At 48.1% G+C, this 17,852-nt stretch overlaps 1 protein-coding gene across 4 annotated transcripts in view; it reads left to right on the forward strand.

Moving 5' to 3' along the window:
• The window catches only part of IQSEC2 (IQ motif and Sec7 domain ArfGEF 2), a 359,223-nt gene that overhangs the window by 128,505 nt on the left and 212,866 nt on the right, over positions 1 to 17,852 (forward strand). For all 4 annotated transcript variants that reach the window (XM_078664507.1, XM_078664509.1, XM_078664510.1 and 1 more), the window contains exon 2: positions 14,560 to 14,839. In XM_078664507.1, coding sequence (XP_078520633.1) covers positions 14,560 to 14,839 — 280 coding nt within the window. The remainder of the gene's footprint in view (positions 1 to 14,559; positions 14,840 to 17,852) is intronic.

Here is a 17,852-nt window from a genome sequence, read left to right on the forward strand (position 1 = left end):
GCTCACCCCTAATTCTCCTGTGTAAATGGAATATAATAATGAGAACGGACGCGTGTGGCCCACCCCCACCTGCCAAAAGAAAAGAAAGTGCTATGACATGGCCAGCGCTGGCTGCGTCATTGCGATTTTTTAAAATATTTTTATCCATGCTGCACAGCAGACACACTTCTCTACAGCATGGCTAAAAGGCATTGGCAAAGCCAACAGCTCTTTCATAGGCGACACCTATTAGCTTTGCCAATGCTTTCTGCTTTCTGCTTTTGGGACTGCTGCTGGAGCTGTTTGTTATGTAAATAAACAGAGGGAAACAAAAAATGTGTCTTCATGTAAATAGTGTAAAGAGCGATAAGGGAACATATAACGGTGCCTATTCTTGTTATTACAACGTTTATTTAACAAAAGAAAAGAAAAGTGGGGGAAGTAAGTAAACAGCAGCTTCAGGCAATCTCCCAGTGAAGCGTCTTAGACCCCAGCTTTCCTTTATATTTCCGTCTTCAGGCCTCGTCTCGGTTGGTTCATGTTTTCTGCAGTAATCCTCTGTTCTTCTTTTTATGGGGTGACTCTACCCTCTGGTAAAGGGAGATTTGGAGCGTCCTCCAGCCCTTATAATTGATGTTCCTTATGGCGGATGTAACTGGTTTGCCCATCCCTATGATAGAGGATATTGTGACTTCAGACCCTGTAGACTAGAAAGCAGAGGGGGCAGAAAACTGAGGTGTAGGACTCCCAATCCATAGTCAAAGATGACCAGTCATCAACTCCCAGTCCTTAGTCAAGGAAGGGTGGCCATTCAAGGAGAAGGACGAGAAGGCTACAATGACCAGTCATTCAAGGAGGAGGACGAGAAGGCTACGAGGTGTAGGACGCCCAATCCTTAGTCTAGGATGTCCCGTTATTCAAAGAGAAAGACAAGAAGGCTACGAGGTGTAGTACTCCCAACCTTAGTCAAGGATACCCAGTCATTCAAGGAGAAGAATAAGAAGGCTACGAGGTGTAGGACTCCCAGTCTGTAGTCAAGGATGACCAGTAATTCAAAGAGAAGGACGAGAAGGTTACGATGATCAGCCATTGAAGGAGAAGCACAAGAAGGCTACGAGGCGTAGGGCTTCCAATCCTTAGTCAAGGATACCCAGTCATTCAAGGAGACGGACGAGAAGGCTACGAGGCGTAGGGCTTCCAATCCTTAGTCAAGGATACCCAGTCATTCAAGGAGACGGACGAGAAGGCTACGAGGTGTAGGGCTTCCAATCCTTAGTCAAGGATACCCAGTCATTCAAGGAGACGGACGAGAAGGCTACGAGGCGTAGGGCTTCCAATCCTTAGTCAAGGATACCCAGTCATTCAAGGAGACGGACGAGAAGGCTACGAGGCGTAGGGCTTCCAATCCTTAGTCAAGGATACCCAGTCATTCAAGGAGACGGACGAGAAGGCTACGAGGCGTAGGGCTTCCAATCCATAGTCAAGGATACCCAGTCATTCAAAGAGACGGACGAGAAGGCTTCTGTCACAAATAGAAGATCAGGCAACATGTTTGGTAGTTGTGACCTTTGATGAGCATCAGCGATGGCATCAGGAGGGGTAGTAGCTACCGGTCGACACGACCCCTTAGAGAATGGAAGGTGGCTGCAACACAAAATAATTTTCTATCAACATTTTTTTCTGGTGGCAGATGTTTTGGATAAAAACTTGTAATTTTTCCATAAATCCTTAATAAATTGGGGGCACGTCCAATCTTTCGCAACAAGATTAGATCCTTTGAGCTTGACTGCTACTTTATTGTTCTCAGATTATATCCTTCTGGTCTCCAGATCTCCTATGTGTCTACCATTCCTTTTTAACAAATTGTTTACAAATGAATACAGATGAAGCACAATTAGTAATGTTTAAACCACACAAAGGTATGCGAATCAACTTCACACTGAATAATTCTAAGACGGAACAGGTGGACGCGTTTCCTTATTTAGGGATGAACCTTTCCACATACACCTTATGGACATAACATGTCCCTTGAACAAGGACTATCTGGCACAAACAGCGGGAGCCGTGGCCCGCTTTGCTTCAGAAAGTGCAGACACCTCGTATCTCCTGCCCTGTAAATGTACAAGGTGCAGTGTCAAAGCGCTTCTATACGTGCAGACCTAGGGGCATTCGAATGTGTCAGACTTGGCTATATGTGGGTGTCCCAAGAGTCTCTTGAGACTTCCAACCCGTCCTCTATCTCTCCCTCAGAGCTTATATATTGGAATTACGGATATTGTTTCCGACGCTAAACCCAGACCTATTTTGTATTGGTCAAGAGTCCAGGGCACAAGGGAGCTCCCCCCCGCCTCAGGGCTGCTGTTGCCAATGTTCTGGGTTTCCCAGATGATGCAGCTCTGGGGTGGTTTGGGTATGTCAAGAATACATTGGGGGAAATCAGTCTTTCACAGCTTTGGGACCTACGGAACTTGATGACGTGATCCAGCACCATAGAGGCAAAATCAGCATATACTCTGTGGTGCTCTGGAAGGCCTTTGTCCAACACACATTAGAGTAGCTAGACCAGGGCTTTTTTACAGCACAAACAAGTGCCCAAATTTGAGCCTTTTTTATGTGATGTAAGATCAAATTTAGCTGAAACTGTATTTTAACTTTAGTACTGGAATCTTGTCACCAAACTATTTTATCTCAACCTGGGGCCCCTTTCGTTCTCAGTTCCCTTGGCTAATTTGTACTGCTGTTATTGATGACGAGGAACATTTGTTAGGTCTCGCCTGTCTTTAGTAGCGCACAGCGCAGCCTCGCTATGTGAGAGCCTTTTGTAATTGATTCAAGATGTGCACACGTATGGAGGGACAAAAAAATGCAGGCGCATGTGGACACCCCAACGCCATCTTCGTTTACTTTAATTAGCGTACAGGTGGACATAATGTGCACGCGTATGGACAAGAGATGTGCACAGGCGCGCGCTTGGCGGCGTGCTTTTGCTTTTTCTTGTCTTGTTTATTTATATTTTCAAGGAACACCGCGCTCACGCTCCGCCTTCACAGCTTGCTTTTGGAATGTATGTATGTTTTGTTTCGCTTTGAAACTGTTTCTTTATTTTTGAAACTGAGCCATGTTGGTTGATTGTTTCCGCATTACTTTTCTGTCTGCCAGATTGTAATAGTTTTCTTTTTATATTCATTGTGCTTATGCTTTTAAAATATGTTTGCTTACTGTTTATTTATGTTTAGATTGAATGTGCAGTGCAGCGCTGCACATGAGCCCCACCTCTTGCACACCCACAGCTGCAGACGTAACGACCCCTGCCTGCTCACAGAGAATTGTGTGATCTGCTGAACATTTTTTAAAGATCCATGAGCCTACTAACGCTGCCCCATTTGACGACTTGTATAGTCGATCCATGGACACAATGATCGGTTCCTAATTGATAAATGATGCTTCTGCGCACACTCGTGCAAATCCCCTGCACTTAGTAAACAGATCTCCCGAATGACCAGCCGCCATTGTCTGTGTTAAATACCCTCCGTAATGCTTCCCACCCCGCACAACTAACTTAAGTGGTCTGGCATGCCCAGCGCAACTGCTTGTTATGAGCGTACAACGCTGTGATGCATGTTGTCCTATCACAAGCCCTCTGTTTCCTCCCACCGTCCCTCCAATCACCAGTCATCCCGAAAACACAACTTTTCAAACCATCCACTGCACTCAGTAAACAGATCACCCAAATGGCCACCCGCCATTGTCTGTGTTGAATACCCTCCGTGCTACCTCCCACCCCATAACAAATTTCAGTGGTCTGGCATGCCTAGCTCGGGCTGTTTTTATCAGCCCACGCCACTGTTATCCATGTTTCCCCACCACAAGCTCTCTGTGTTTCCTCCAGGCATCCCTCCAATCACCAGTCACACCGAAAACACAACTTTCAAGCCGAAGGCATCCTACCTACCCATGAATATCTCTGAAAAAGCACGATAAGAGGCTTCTTACAAGTAGCCCTGTCCTCACGTGCAGAGCCCTAAGTATCAGTAAATGTTGATGCTTGCCTGTGCTTGTTTAAGATATTACGGCGCTTGCATGGAAATAATTATTTAAATATGGAACATTATATGAAAGAATTTCTCAAAATCATTGGGATGTTGGGTGCTGGGGGGAGGGACTTAGGGTTAGAGTTTGGGTTTAAATGGCTGTTTGAATTGTCTCACAATGTGATTTTTGCCTTCATGCTCGCAGCCTCCCCGGACTCGGGACGCTGTATGTTTTATGTAACTCTTCAACAGCACAATAAAATCTTGTTCTGAAAAAAAAAAAAATCATTGGGATGTTTACAATCAAACCAAAATACTGCACACACCGCTGCTGTGCAAGCCGACTGGCATTCATTTCCGTAATCTATTTTTTTTTCAATAACGTTCTTAATGTGCTTGCTCCCTTGTTTAAATTAAATACATTATGTACAAAAAGGCCTTGGCGAACGTGGTCATGTGCCCACATATGCACATGTAAAACAAACACTAGGGCACGCAATGTAACGGCAAACAACGAGCATGAATCCATTCCTAATTATGAGCCTTTTGTAATCGATTCAAGATGTGCACGCGTACGGAGGTGCAAAACAAGCATTAAAAATGCAATAGGTCTCACCTTTCATTAAGTTAAAGACATTTGCTTTGCTATACAATACCATTAGCAAAGCCAATGCCTTAACTTAATCAAAGGCAAGACCTATTGCATTTTCAATGCTTCTTATTCTTGTGTGCTGAATATGCTGCCCCAAGACTTAAGCTGCTTCCTCAAATAAGAGCCACAGATGTCCCAAATGTATAAACTGCTCACGCGACCCTGAGATTTCCCACACGGAGTGAGATGGCCGTGGTTACCTTCTCAACGCGGCTCATCAGAGGACGGGTAGCTGGTCTGTGATGCTTTTGTCAGGTCAAACTTTATGTTTTTCACAATTGGATTGGTCTTTTTATTTGTTTTATAGTTGTACCTGAAATAAAGTCTTGATGAGTATACGGTCAGAGCGTTGGCTGTAAAATGGTGAAGCGCCTCCGAAGGAGAAGAGAGAGGGATAGAAAGGGTAGCAGAGGGTTGTTACCAGGTGACTTGACGTTGGAGCTCTGCTTGGGAAGGGGCCCTTGATGTGCTGGTCAAAGGGGGGGAGAGGGGGTGATCTGGAGGTGCGAGGCGGCAGGTCTAACGTCGTCTGTTTTGAAGATATTGGGTAGATGGTGGGCAATCTTCTCCCAGAGTGATTTGATTAGTTTACAAAGACCATATGTTGGAAGCCTTCTTGCGTCTCTTCCAGCTCCCACATATGTTGGAGTCGTTCAGTTTGAGTTTGGAAAGTTTATCTGAAGAGGCAAATGTAGCCTGATAGATACTTGTGACAAAGGACGAGTATTTATAATGTAACCATTAAGAGACTCCGTGGGTTCTTCCATCATAAGTTTGTGAACAAAAAGTCTAAAACATCATGCTACGGTGAGAGACAAGTCCAAAATGGACATGCTCTGGTGATTAGTGGACATCAGTGTGTCTTTAAGAAAGACTAAGGCACCCGACCACCACCAAAAACATAAACAGCAATTACAATGGCATGGTGTCAACAAAGTAGGTGTATGAATGAACACTCTGGGTCTCGATTGCAAGGTAGGTGTCGTCGCATCTGCAGTCTAACGAGCAAACTACTGGAGTCCCATACCCAGAGACAAGTGGGACAAAGGAAACATCCATGAAATTGTTGTAACACGATACCCTTTGCACTCAACAAGAACAGAAGCGCTACGAGGCCTCAGGGTAGAAACGCGCTATATAAATATAATTTCATTCATTCATTCATTCATAATAAAATGTGTCAGTGTAGACACTTGTACAATAGAAACAAAGCCTGTTAGTAGACAGAATACATTTTTTCATTAAATCGATCGTCGGAAATGTGGTGTTTTAATGTTCTCAAAAGAAATCCAGCCGACACGTGTTTCGTCGCATGTGGGACAATCTTCCCGCGACTCCTCAGGGCTATAATAAATATTGATGTCACTAGGGAAGTCGCTCCGTCTGTGATACTTCCGACCCGACAGGGCCCAGGACTTTAGTGGGTGAGGTAGAAGTATTAAATAAAAGATATCATATAGATGCTGAACGTATATGTATAAGTTGCGCGGTCGGTAGATATGAGGAGCACTCGCAGTTGTGCAAGTTCTTCTTATGAAGGTCCTCAAAATAGTGGAATTGTTGGAGTCTGATTCGGTAAACAAACCGACCGTAACGAGACGATTTGATCGAGAGTAGAGCACTCTGGGTTTAAAAAGGGCACCGTTTCATAGTTGGGACGTGTGTGTCTTCACTAAGCACTTGAATTACGGGGGTCAGTTTCTCTGCAATTGCGGGTGCCTTGGAGCATGAGACGGGTACGTCTACATCTGTGAACGGCTCTGTGTTCCGGACACATTTTATTATATGATCTTGTTGTGTGCAAGGGTATCGTGTTGCCAATTTCCGGAGTATTAGCCTAGGCTGATACTACATTGGGGGGTTATTGGGCTCATCCCCTCACCCTTTTGCACCTCAATCCGACCAAGAATCTCCAGATAGAATTGCGCCATTATTTAGCAGTGCGCCCTTTCTCTCCAAACCTGACTAAAAACCGTTTAGACCATTACAATCCATGAAATTGTTGCTTGGATATGAATTTACATTAAAAAAATGAAAGACAACAGGTGTTTGGCAAAACAGGAACAAGTTGGTTTAATTATACGCAGCGGCCAGGAGAGTAGCGTCTGTAGAAAGTCTCTTATTGTACAGAGGTTTTGTCCAACCATTTATACCGTTTATGAGGTAGAATCAACCGATCTCGTAGTCTTGGCCTAGTGATAAACAAGTACAACCATCTGATAAAGCGGACACAGGAAGCTCTCGACCTCAGGGAGAGCCAGAGCGGGCCAGTGTGTGTGTCCAGATGTCTGGCATGGGGAACGCGTGATCACTACTTGTGGTGTGTATGCTGTGTCCTGATTGGCTGAGTGTACGTAACTGTATGTGGCATCTATCTTTGTGGTATCTTGAGGACGTGCGCCTTTTGGGCAAGGGTGTTTTCAGGGGCTAATTTCCTCGGACCGCTTTACGGTGTAACTGCCTGTCTGTGAGATCGATCGGGATTTTCCGAGGGTGTGTGTTTGTCTTTGGGCTAAGTGTAACCCCACCTGCGACCTGTCAATCCATAGGCTCGGGTTTGGGTCGTAGGGCCTGTCTGACCACGTATCTCTGACTCCAGGTTGATGGGAAGGTCACTTTGTGTGAATCCGACAGCATTGATATGAGTTCGTTAAAATGTGTACAATTAACATGGTGATCATTGATATCATTTTTACTGACACCCTCAGTACTGCGCATACAGCTGCCATAGCGTACATCGATATTGTCTTTACTGATATTGACATTGTTATGCATGTATTGATTACGGCATACATTGACATTGTTTTTACTGGTATTGACATTGTTATGCGTGCATAGATTATGACATTGTATTAACTAGTATTGACCTTCTTTTGCGTGCATAGATTAAGGCATATATTGACATTGTTTCTACTGGTATCGACATTGTTATGCGTGCATAGATTATGGCATACATCGATATTGTCTTTACTGATATTGACGTTGTTATGCATGTATTGATTATGGCGTACATTGACATTGTTTTTACTGGTATTGACATTGTTATGCATGTATTGATTATGGCGTACATTGACATTGTTTTTACTGGTATTGACATTGTTATGCGTGCATAGATTATCACATTGTATTAACTAGTATTGACCTTCTTATGCGTGCATAGATTAAGGCATATATTGACATTGTTTTTACTGGTATTGACATTGTTATGTGAGGACATTCCATGGCGTGCATCGGCATTACATTTATTGGTATTGCCGTGGTCGGGCCTGCATATATCATGGAGTGCAATGACATTGTATTCACGAATATTAAAAAAACGCTATAGCCTTACTGGATAACACATCCCATCAGTGGCAAACCATGGAAAACACTCAGAAGCTGTGTTTCTTATTGCACTTTTTAAATAGTGAATTGCATGAGGTCTTTCATGAGCTAGAGCTCTTTGTAGTCAGACCTAATCCGCACTGTTGAATTGACAGCAGTGCTTGTGCAGGATTTTGCACCTCTTCTTACTGTGCAGGGTGAGGCGCTCACTCTTATTACTGTGCAGGGTGAGGCACTCACTCTTATTACTGTGCAGGGTGAGGCGCTCACTCTTACTATGCAGGGTGAGGCACTCACTCTTCTTACAGTGCAGGGTGAGGCGCTCACTCTTATTACTGTGCAGGGTGAGGCACTCACTCTTATTACTGTGCAGGGTGAGGCGCTCACTCTTATTACTGTGCAGGGTGAGGCACTCACTCTTATTACTGTGCAGGGTGAGGCGCTCACTCTTACTATGCAGGGTGAGGCACTCACTCTTCTTACAGTGCAGGGTGAGGCGCTCTCTCTTACTATGCAGGGTGAGGCGCTCACTCTTCTTACTGGGCAGGGTGAGGCGCTCACTCTTCTTACTGGGCAGGGTGAGGCGCTCACTCTTCTTACAGTGCAGGGTGAGGCGCTCACACCTTACCGTGAAGGGTGAGGCGCTCACTCTTCTTACAGTGCAGGGTGAGGCGCTCACTCTTACTATGCAGGGTGAGGCGCTCACTCTTCTTACTGGGCAGGGTGAGGCGCTCACTCTTCTTACTGGGCAGGGTGAGGCGCTCACTCTTCTTACAGTGCAGGGTGAGGCGCTCACTCTTCTTATTGTGCAGGGTGAGGCGCTCACTCTTCTTACAGTGCAGGGTGAGGCGCTCACTCTTCTTACAGTGCAGGGTGAGACGCTCACTTTTCTTATTGTGCAGTGTGAGGCGCTCACTCCTATTGTGCAGTTTGAGGTGCTCACTCTTCTTACTGTGCAGGGTGAGGCGCTCACTCTTATTGTGCAGTTTGAGGTGCTCACTCTTCTTACTGTGCAGGGTGAGGCGCTCACTCTTATTGTGCAGTTTGAGGTGCTCACTCTTCTTACTGTGCAGGGTGAGGCGCTCACTCTTCTTATTGTGCAGGGTGAGGCGCTCACACCTTACCGTGCAGGGTGAGGCACTCACTCTTATTGTGCAGTTTGAGGCGCTCACTCTTCTTACTGTGCAGGGTGAGGCGCTCACTCTTATTGTGCAGTTTGAGGCACTCACTCTTCTTATTGTGCAGGGTGAGGTGCTCACTCTTCTTATCGTGCAGGGTGAAGCGCCCACTCTTCTTATCTTGCAGAGTGAGACGCTCACTCTTATCGTGCAGGGTGAGGCGCTCACACCTTATCGTGCAGGGTGACGCGCTCATTCTTCTTATCGTGCAGGGTGAAGCGCTCACTCTTCTTATCTTGCAGAGTGAGACGCTCACTCTTATCGTGCAGGGTGAGGCGCTCACACCTTATCTTGCAGGGTGAGACGCTCACTCTTCTTATTGTGCAGGATGAGGCGCTCACTCTTCTTATCGTGCAGAGTGAGGCGTTCCCTCTTATTGTGCAGAGTGAGGCGCTCACTCTTCTTACTGTTTATGATTATTGTGGGTCCTTCATGGCTGCAGTAATTCCATGGCTGGTGTTGCACTCGCTCCAGCTCTAAGCCGGCGTGCATTTATGATTGTCGTGGGTCCTTCCTGGCTGTAGTTACTCCATGGTTGGTGTAGCACTCGCTCCAGCTGTAAGCCGGCGTGCATTTATTATTGTTGTGGGTCCTTCCTGCCTGCAGTAATTCCATGGCTGGTGTTGCACTCGCTCCAGCTCTAAGCTGGAGTGCATTTATGGTTGTTGTGGGTCCTTCCTGCCTGCAGTAATTCCATGGCTGGTTCAAGACTCTCTTCAGCTCTAAGCCAGAGTGCATTAATGATCGTTCTGAGTCCTTTCTGGCTGCAGTAGCTCCATGGCTCGTGTTGCACTCGCTCCAGCTCTAAGCCAGAGTGCATTTATGATTGTTGTGAGTCGTTCCTGCCTGCAGTAATTCCATGGTTGGTGTTGCTCTCACTCCAGCTCTAATCCGGAGTGCATTTATGATTGTTGTGAGTCCTTCCTGCCTGCAGTAATTCCATGGTAGGTGTTGCACTCGCTCCAGCTGTAAGCCGGCGTGCATTTATGATTGTTGTGGGTCCTTCCTGCCTGCAGTAATTCCATGGTTGGTGTTGCTCTCGCTCCAGCTCTAATCCGGAGTGCATTTATGATTGTTGTGAGTCCTTCCTGCCTGCAGTAATTCCATGGTAGGTGTTGCACTCGCTCCAGCTGTCAGCCGGCGTGCATTTATGATTGTTGTGAGTCCTTCCTGCCTGCAGTTATTCCATGGTTGGTGTTGCACTCGCTCCAGCTGCAAGCCGGGGTGCATTTATGATTGTTGTGGGTCTTGCCTGCCTGCAGTAATTCCATGGCTGGTGTTGCACTCGCTCCAGCTGTAAGCCGGCGTGCATTTATGATTGTTGTGGGTCCTTCCTGCCTGCAGTAATTCCATGGCTGGTGTTGCACTCGCTCCAGCTGTAAGCCGGCGTGCATTTATGATTGTTGTGGGTCCTTCCTGCCTGCAGTAATTCCATGGCTGGTGTTGCACTCGCTCCAGCTGTCAGCCGGCGTGCATTTATGATTGTTGTGAGTCCTTCCTGCCTGCAGTAATTCCATGGTTGGTGTTGCACTCGCTCCAGCTGCAAGCCGGCGTGCATTTATGATTGTTGTGGGTCTTGCCTGCCTGCAGTAATTCCATGGCTGGTGTTGCACTCGCTCCAGCTGTAAGCCGGCGTGTATTTATGATTGTTGTGGGTCCTTCCTGCCTGCAGTAATTCCATGGTTGGTGTTGCACTCGCTCCAGCTGTAAGCCGGCGTGCATTTATGATTGTTGTGAGTTGTTCCTGCCTGCAGTAATTCCATTGTTGGTGTGCACTCGCTCCAGCTGTAAGCCGGCGTGCATTTATGATTGTTGTGGGTCTTGCCTGCCTGCAGTAATTCCATGGCTTGTGTTGCACTTGCTCCAGCTGTAAGCCGGCGTGCATTTATGATTGGTGTGGGTCCTTCCTGGCAAAAGTAATTCCATGGTTGGTGTAGCACTCGCTCCAGCTGTAAGCCGGCGTGCATTTATGATTGTTGTGGGTCCTTCCTGCCTGCAGTAATTCCATGGTTGGTGTAGCACTCGCTCCAGCTGTAAGCCGGCGTGCATTTATGATTGTTGTGGGTCCTTCCTGCCTGCAGTAATTCCATGGTTGGTGTTGCACTCGCTCCAGCTGTAAGCCGGCGTGCATTTGTGATTGTTGTGAGTCCTTCCTGCCTGCAGTAATTCCATGGTTGGTGTTGCACTCGCTCCAGCTCTAAGCTGGAGGTAATTCATGATTGTCGTGTGTCCTTCCTGCCTGTAGTAATTCCATGGCTGGTGTTGCACTCGCTCCAGCTCTAAGCCGGAGTTTTTTTATTATTGTTGTGGGTCTTGCCTGCCTGCAGTAATTTCATGGCTGGTGTTGCACTCGCTCCAGCTGTAAGCCGGAGTGCATTTATTATTGTTGTGGGTCTTGCCTGCCTGCAGTAATTCCATGGCTGGTGTTGCACTCGCTCCAGCTGTAAGCCAGAGTGCATTTATTATTGTTGTGGGTCTTGCCTGCCTGCAGTAATTCCATGGCTGGTGTTGCACTCGCTCCAGCTCTAAGCCGGAGTGCATTTATTATTGTTGTGGGTCTTGCCTGGCTGCAGTAATTCCATGGCTGGTGTTGCACTCGCTCCAGCTGTAAGCCAAGTGCATTTATGATTGTTGTGGGTCCTTCCTGGCTGCAGTAGCTCAGTGACTTGTGCAGGACTCTCTCCAGCTGTAAGCCAGAGTGCATTAATAATTGTTCTGAGTTCTTTCTGGCTGCAGTAATTTCATAGCTGGTGTTGCACTCGCTCCAGCTCTAAACCGGCGTGCATTTATGATTGTTCTGGATCCTTTCTGGCTGTAGTAACTAAAGAAGTGCCGTTTGTGAATAAGGAGAGGCTACTCTTATGTGTGCTTGCGTGTTCCTCCCTAAATCGCTCCCTAACCCTTCCGTACTCCTCCCTTAACTCCTCACCTTTTATTAGTAAGTATTTCAGAGTTCCCCTCTGTCCCTCCTGCATTTACTACTAAACATATACTTACGTGTGCATAGATCTCGTGCATAAAATATAGGCGAGGCGGAGGCGTGACCTCGGGACGTAGGTATGTGAAAGGCTCCTGGATGCTGTTACACTTTTCACTGCACCCCAAATGTCATGAGATTATCCTACACCTGATGTTCCTCCCCTTCATTATTCTCAAATGAGTTGATTTTGGCTGAACTTGGCATTTGCTGGAGCAGGTTTACACAGATGTTGTATTCGTTGGACACAGGGTCATGTTTTTTTTATTGTATTTGACAGCATTTGTGTTGGTTTGTAACGCGCCTTCAAGTGTGTGCGTTGATGGCTGTGCTGTTGCTGTATGAATAATAAGCAAGGGTGGCCTTCATTCACCATAAAGCTCTCCCCGTAGCTGGCCATACTGCAGGTATCTACGATGCGCGGGGCAGTGCGGCTAGAGGTCGCTTCTCTGGGTTGTATCCATGCACGGAAGGGGTCCAGGCCATGGTAAGATAACGGTTCCTGGAGATCGCTGTGATGCACTGGTGCACCAGGGCCACGGCTTGGGGTCATCCCTCTGGGTGTCATCCATGCATAGGTATGGAAGGGATCCCGCGCATGGATTAGGGAAGGGTTCCGGCAGATAGCCATGATGCACCGGGGCAAGGCGTCATCCCTCTGGTGTGGAAGGGTTCCCGTGCATGGATTAGGGAAGGGTTTCTGCAGATCGCTGTGATGCACTGGTGCACCAGGGCTATGTCTTGGGGTCATCTCTCTGGGTGGCATCCATGCATAGGTATGGAAGGGATCCCGCACATGGATTAGCGAAGGGTTCCTGCAGATTGCAGCGATGCATAGGTATGGAAGGGATCCCGCGCAGGGATTAGGGAAGGGTTCCTGCAGATCGCAGCAATGCATAGGTATGGAAGGGATCCCGCGCATGGATTAGGGAAGGGTTCCTGCAGATCTCTGTGATGCATAGGTATTGAACGGATCCCGCGCATGGATTAGGGAAGGGTTGCACTGGTGCACGGGGCCCATGGCAGTGACAAAGGATTGCACTTTGGAGATAGGGGCTCCTTACACTTGTCATCATATCAGTCCTGAAAGAGTCTTGTGATGTGCAGCTAGAGGAGGTTGGATTTGGCTTCTGACATATATAATGTTGTGATGATCTTGCTTTCTGCTGTTTCTCTTTCAGAAATTCAGGAAGCCCCTTGTCTGGGTTTTAGAGGGAATTGTTTGTAAGTGAGCTGGAGGTGTGTGTTAGATTTAGGGAAGGTCTGTACGTGGGAAAGGAATATGAGCTTGGGTGGAGAGTATGTGTACATCATGGTGTGTCCAGCTAGGAAAGAGCTGTGCATGTGTGTGCAAGGGGGTCTAACGTGATGTATGTGTGAGGGGATGGTCAGTCTTTGTGAATGAGGGTGAGGGCTGTAGTTGAGTCATTGTGTGCATATGTGCTGTGAGTGGAGGGTAGGAGTTGTGTGCGAGCCGGGGTATGTCTGACTGAGGTTGCTGGAGTCGTGGTATGTCTGAGTGAGTGCGGGTAAGGCCTGCGTGTGGTTTGAGTTGGGGTGATAGGCATGTGTGGGGGTAAGTCAGGGTAAGTCACAGCATGGAGATGGCTTCTGAATGAGTCATGGTAAGTCTGAGTGACAGGGAGTGAGGTTGCTGGTGGAGGGGCATGTCTTTGTGTGAGGGGTGTATGCCAGTAGCAGTTGCTGTGAGTGGTGGTATGTTGTGTGTGAGTGGTAGTATGTTGTGTGTGAGTGGTAGTATGTTGTGTGTGAGTGGTAGTATGTTGTGTGTGAGTGGTAGTATGTTGCGTGTGAGTGGTAGTATGTTGCGTGTGAGTGGTAGTGTGTTGTGTGTGAGTGGTAGTGTGTTGTGTGTGAGTGGTAGTGTGTTGTGTGTGAGTGGTAGTGTGTTGTGTGTGAGTGGGAGTTGTAACACTAACTAAGGATGACCCATTCATCTTCCTTCTTCCTATCAGTTGTCTCTCTTACCCCATTTTCCCCTCCCTTGTCCTGTTTCTTCTCTCCTTTCTCGCCCTTTCTTTTGTTGCTTCTTGTGCCCTCTTACCCACTTTTGTCCCCTGATTTGCCCCTCCCCCTCTTGCCCTTTTCTTACACACTCCATTGGCCGCTCCTCTGACGCGCTCCATTCTTAGTTCCCCTTTTTCCCTCTTGTTAACCTTATTCCTGCCTTTCCTCCCCTTCTTTTCTCTTTCCTTCTGTTATTCCTTCTGTTATTCCTACTCTTCTCCGCACTTTTTGGCCACCTCTCTAAACCCCTCTTGCCCCCTCTGTCCCTCTGTCTTGCCCTTACCTTTTCTCTGGTTATCTCCCACTTTGGGTACCATCTCATTGTTTAAAGACCCAGTTCTGGCTGTGGGGTCCAGTCTTTTTAAATCTCCTTCTGGCTTGTTTTCATAGCGTGGAGGGGGACTCTCAGGGCAGTGAGTCCGGGACGATAGTGGATGGCCCCAACAACCAGATCCCATATCGCTGCAATGCGGACCCCAGGAGTGACCACTACCAGCTACCACCATCCATGTCACACCCACCGCCATCGCCGGCCAGCCTTCAGTGGAACCAGCGAGCTCGCCTGCAGCCAGCCAGTGTGTCCTTGCGCAAGCAGGAGGAGGAGGACTTCAAGCGCTCCAAAGTCTTGTCGGACAGCTACGAGCTGTCCATTGATCTGCAGGACAAGAAGGTAGGCTTGAGCAGTGCGCGGGGGCGGGCATCGAGTGGGCACCAGACCCTCGGATGAAACTCTAGGCCTGAGCCTTGATTGGGGTGAGGAGCTGCTGGGCAAACCTGTGCTTGTGCATTCAAAGGGCAGTTCATGCGTAAATGGGGTTCAGGTGCTTGGGGGTGACTAGACCTGCAGGGCATAGGATTTAGGTGCTCAAAATGGGATGTGAAATACAGGACCGAAAGGTAGACTTGGGCAGTGTGTGAGGTTCCAAGACCCAGAGTTGGGAGCGGGAATTTAAGAATAAAAAAGTTGGCTTGAGTCGTGCCCGTGGTTCCAAGACTGGGCATGGGGTACATGAGCCTGAGAAGGAAAATGTAGACTTGAGTCGTGCAGGGGTTCCCAGGCTGGGCATGGGGTACATGAGCTTCAGAATGAAAAGGTAGACTTGAGTCGTGCGGGGGTTCCAAGACTGGGCATGGGGTACATGAGCTTGAGAATGAAAAGGTAGACTTGAGTCGTGCTCGTTGTTCCCAGACTGGGCATGGGGTACATGAGCCTGAGAATGAAAAGGTAGACTTGAATCGTGCCCGGGGTTCCAAGACTGGGCATGGGGTACATGAGCTTGAGAATGAAAAGGTAGACTTGAGTCGTGCCCGGGGTCCAAAGACTGGGCATGGGGTACATGGGCTTGAGAATGAAAAGGTAGACTTGAGTCGTGCCCGTGGTTCCAAGACTGGGCATGGGGTACATGAGCCTGAGAAGGAAAAGGTAGACTTGAGTCGTGCGGGGGTTCCAAGACTGGGCATGGGGTACATGAGCTTGAGAATGAAAAGGTAGACTTGAGTCGTGCCCGTGGTTCCAAGACTGGGCATGGGGTACATGAGCCTGAGAAGGAAAAGGTAGACTTGAGTCGTGCAGGGGTTCCCAGGCTGGGCATCGGGTACATGAGCCTGAGAATGAAAAGGTAGACTTGAGTCGTGCGGGGGTTCCAAGACTGGGCATGGGGTACATGGGCTTGAGAATGAAAAGGTAGACTTGAGTCGTGCGGGGGTTCCAAGACTGGGCATGGGGTACATGGGCTTGAGAATGAAAAGGTAGACTTGAGTCGTGCGGGGGTTCCAAGACTGGGCATGGGGTATATGAGCTTGAGAATGAAAAGGTAGACTTGAGTCGTGCCCGGGGTTCCAAGACTGGGCATGGGGTACATGAGCTTGAGAATGAAAAGGTAGACTTGAGTCGTGCCTCGGGTTCAAAGACTGAGCATTGGGGTACATGAGCCTGAGAATGAAAAGGTAGACTTGAGTCGTGCGGGGGTTCCAAGACTGGGCATGGGGTACATGAGCTTGAGAATGAAAAGGTAGATTTGAGTCGTGCCTCGGGTTCAAAGACTGGGCATTGGGGTACATGAGCTTGAGAATGAAAAGGTAGACTTGAGTCGTGCCCCAGGTTCCAAGACTGGGCATGGGGTACATGAGCTTGAGAATGAAAAGGTAGACTTGAGTCGTGCCTGGGGTTCCAAGACTGGGCAAGGGGTACATGAGCTTGAGAATGAAAAGGTAGACTTGAGTCGTGCCCCGTGTTCCAAGACTGGGCATGAGGTATATGAGCTTGAGAATTAAAAGGTAGACGAGTCATACCTGGGTGTCCCCAGACTGGGCATGGGGTTCATGAGCTCGAGAATGAAAAGGTAGACTTGAGTCGTGCCCCGGGTTCCAAGACTGGGCATGGGGTACATGAGCTTGAGAATGAAAAGGTAGACTTGAGTCGTGCCCGTGGTTCCAAGACTGGGCATGGGGTACATGAGCTTGAGAATGAAAAGGTAGACTTGAGTCGTGCCCCGGGTTCAAAGACTGGGCATGGGGTACTTGAGCCTGAGAAGGAAAAGGTAGACTTGAGTCGTGCCCGTGGTTCCAAGACTGGGCGTGGGGTACTTGAGCTTGAGAATGAAAAGGTAGACTTGAGTCGTGCCCGGGGTCCAAAGACTGGGCATGAGGTATATGAGCTTGAGAACGAAAAGGTAGACTTGAGTCGTGCAGGGGTTCCAAGACTGGGCATGGGGTACATGAGCTTGAGAATGAAAAGGTAGACTTGAGTCATGCAGAGGTTCCAACACTGGGCAGGGGGTACATGAGCTCGAGAATGAAACAGTAGACTTGAATCGTGCCCGGGGTTCAAAGACTGGGCATGGGGTACATGAGCTTGAGAATAAAAAGGTAGACTTGTGTCGTGCCCGGGGTTCCAAGACTGGGCATGGGGTACATGAGCTTTAGAATGAAAAGGTAGACTTGTGTCGTGCCCGGGGTTCAAAGACTGGGCATGGGGTACACGAGCTTGAGAATGAAAAGCTAGACTTGAGTCGTGCCCGGGGTTCAAAGACTGGGCATGGGGTACACGAGCTTGAGAATGAAAAGCTAGACTTGAGTCGTGCCCGGGGTTCAAAGACTGGGCATGGGGTACACGAGCTTGAGAATGAAAAGCTAGACTTGAGTCGTGCCTGAGGTTCCAAAACTGAAGGACTGGGAAGTGGACCTTTCAAACGAAAATGTCGATTTGGGCAGTGCATGTAGTTTTTTTGCTGAGTGGAGCGAGGACCTCGAGGTTGAGAAGATGATTGAGCAATGGATGCTCTCTTAGTTTGGGGCAATCCGAGGACAATCTTTGTCGTTGAGAGGTGATTTAAAGGCAGTGGTGCTTCTTTGTCGTGGGAGTCTGAGGCCAGTGGTTTTAGGTTTGTGGTCGATCCAAGAAAGAGGGCTTAGCTCTGTGAGGAGTTCAGGCTGTGGTCCTGACGTTTGCCTTTGTGATCAGCATGATGGCAGAGCGGCCCGTTTGTGCTAAGCATCTGAGGACAGTGCTGAGCTTCTTGTATTGTTTTTCTGTCGTTTGTTGCAGGAGTTGATCCTTCAGTCAGCAGCCTGAGGCAAATGCGTACTTTCTTAAGGAGGTACTATAAGTGCATAGGGGAGCCCTTGGCATGGGATGGGGCTTCAGGCTGTAAGATGTTGAAGAAAGAAGGGTGTTTGGCATG

This window comes from Lissotriton helveticus, chromosome 10 (assembly GCF_964261635.1).
Source record: "Lissotriton helveticus chromosome 10, aLisHel1.1, whole genome shotgun sequence".
NCBI lineage: Eukaryota > Metazoa > Chordata > Amphibia > Caudata > Salamandridae > Lissotriton > Lissotriton helveticus.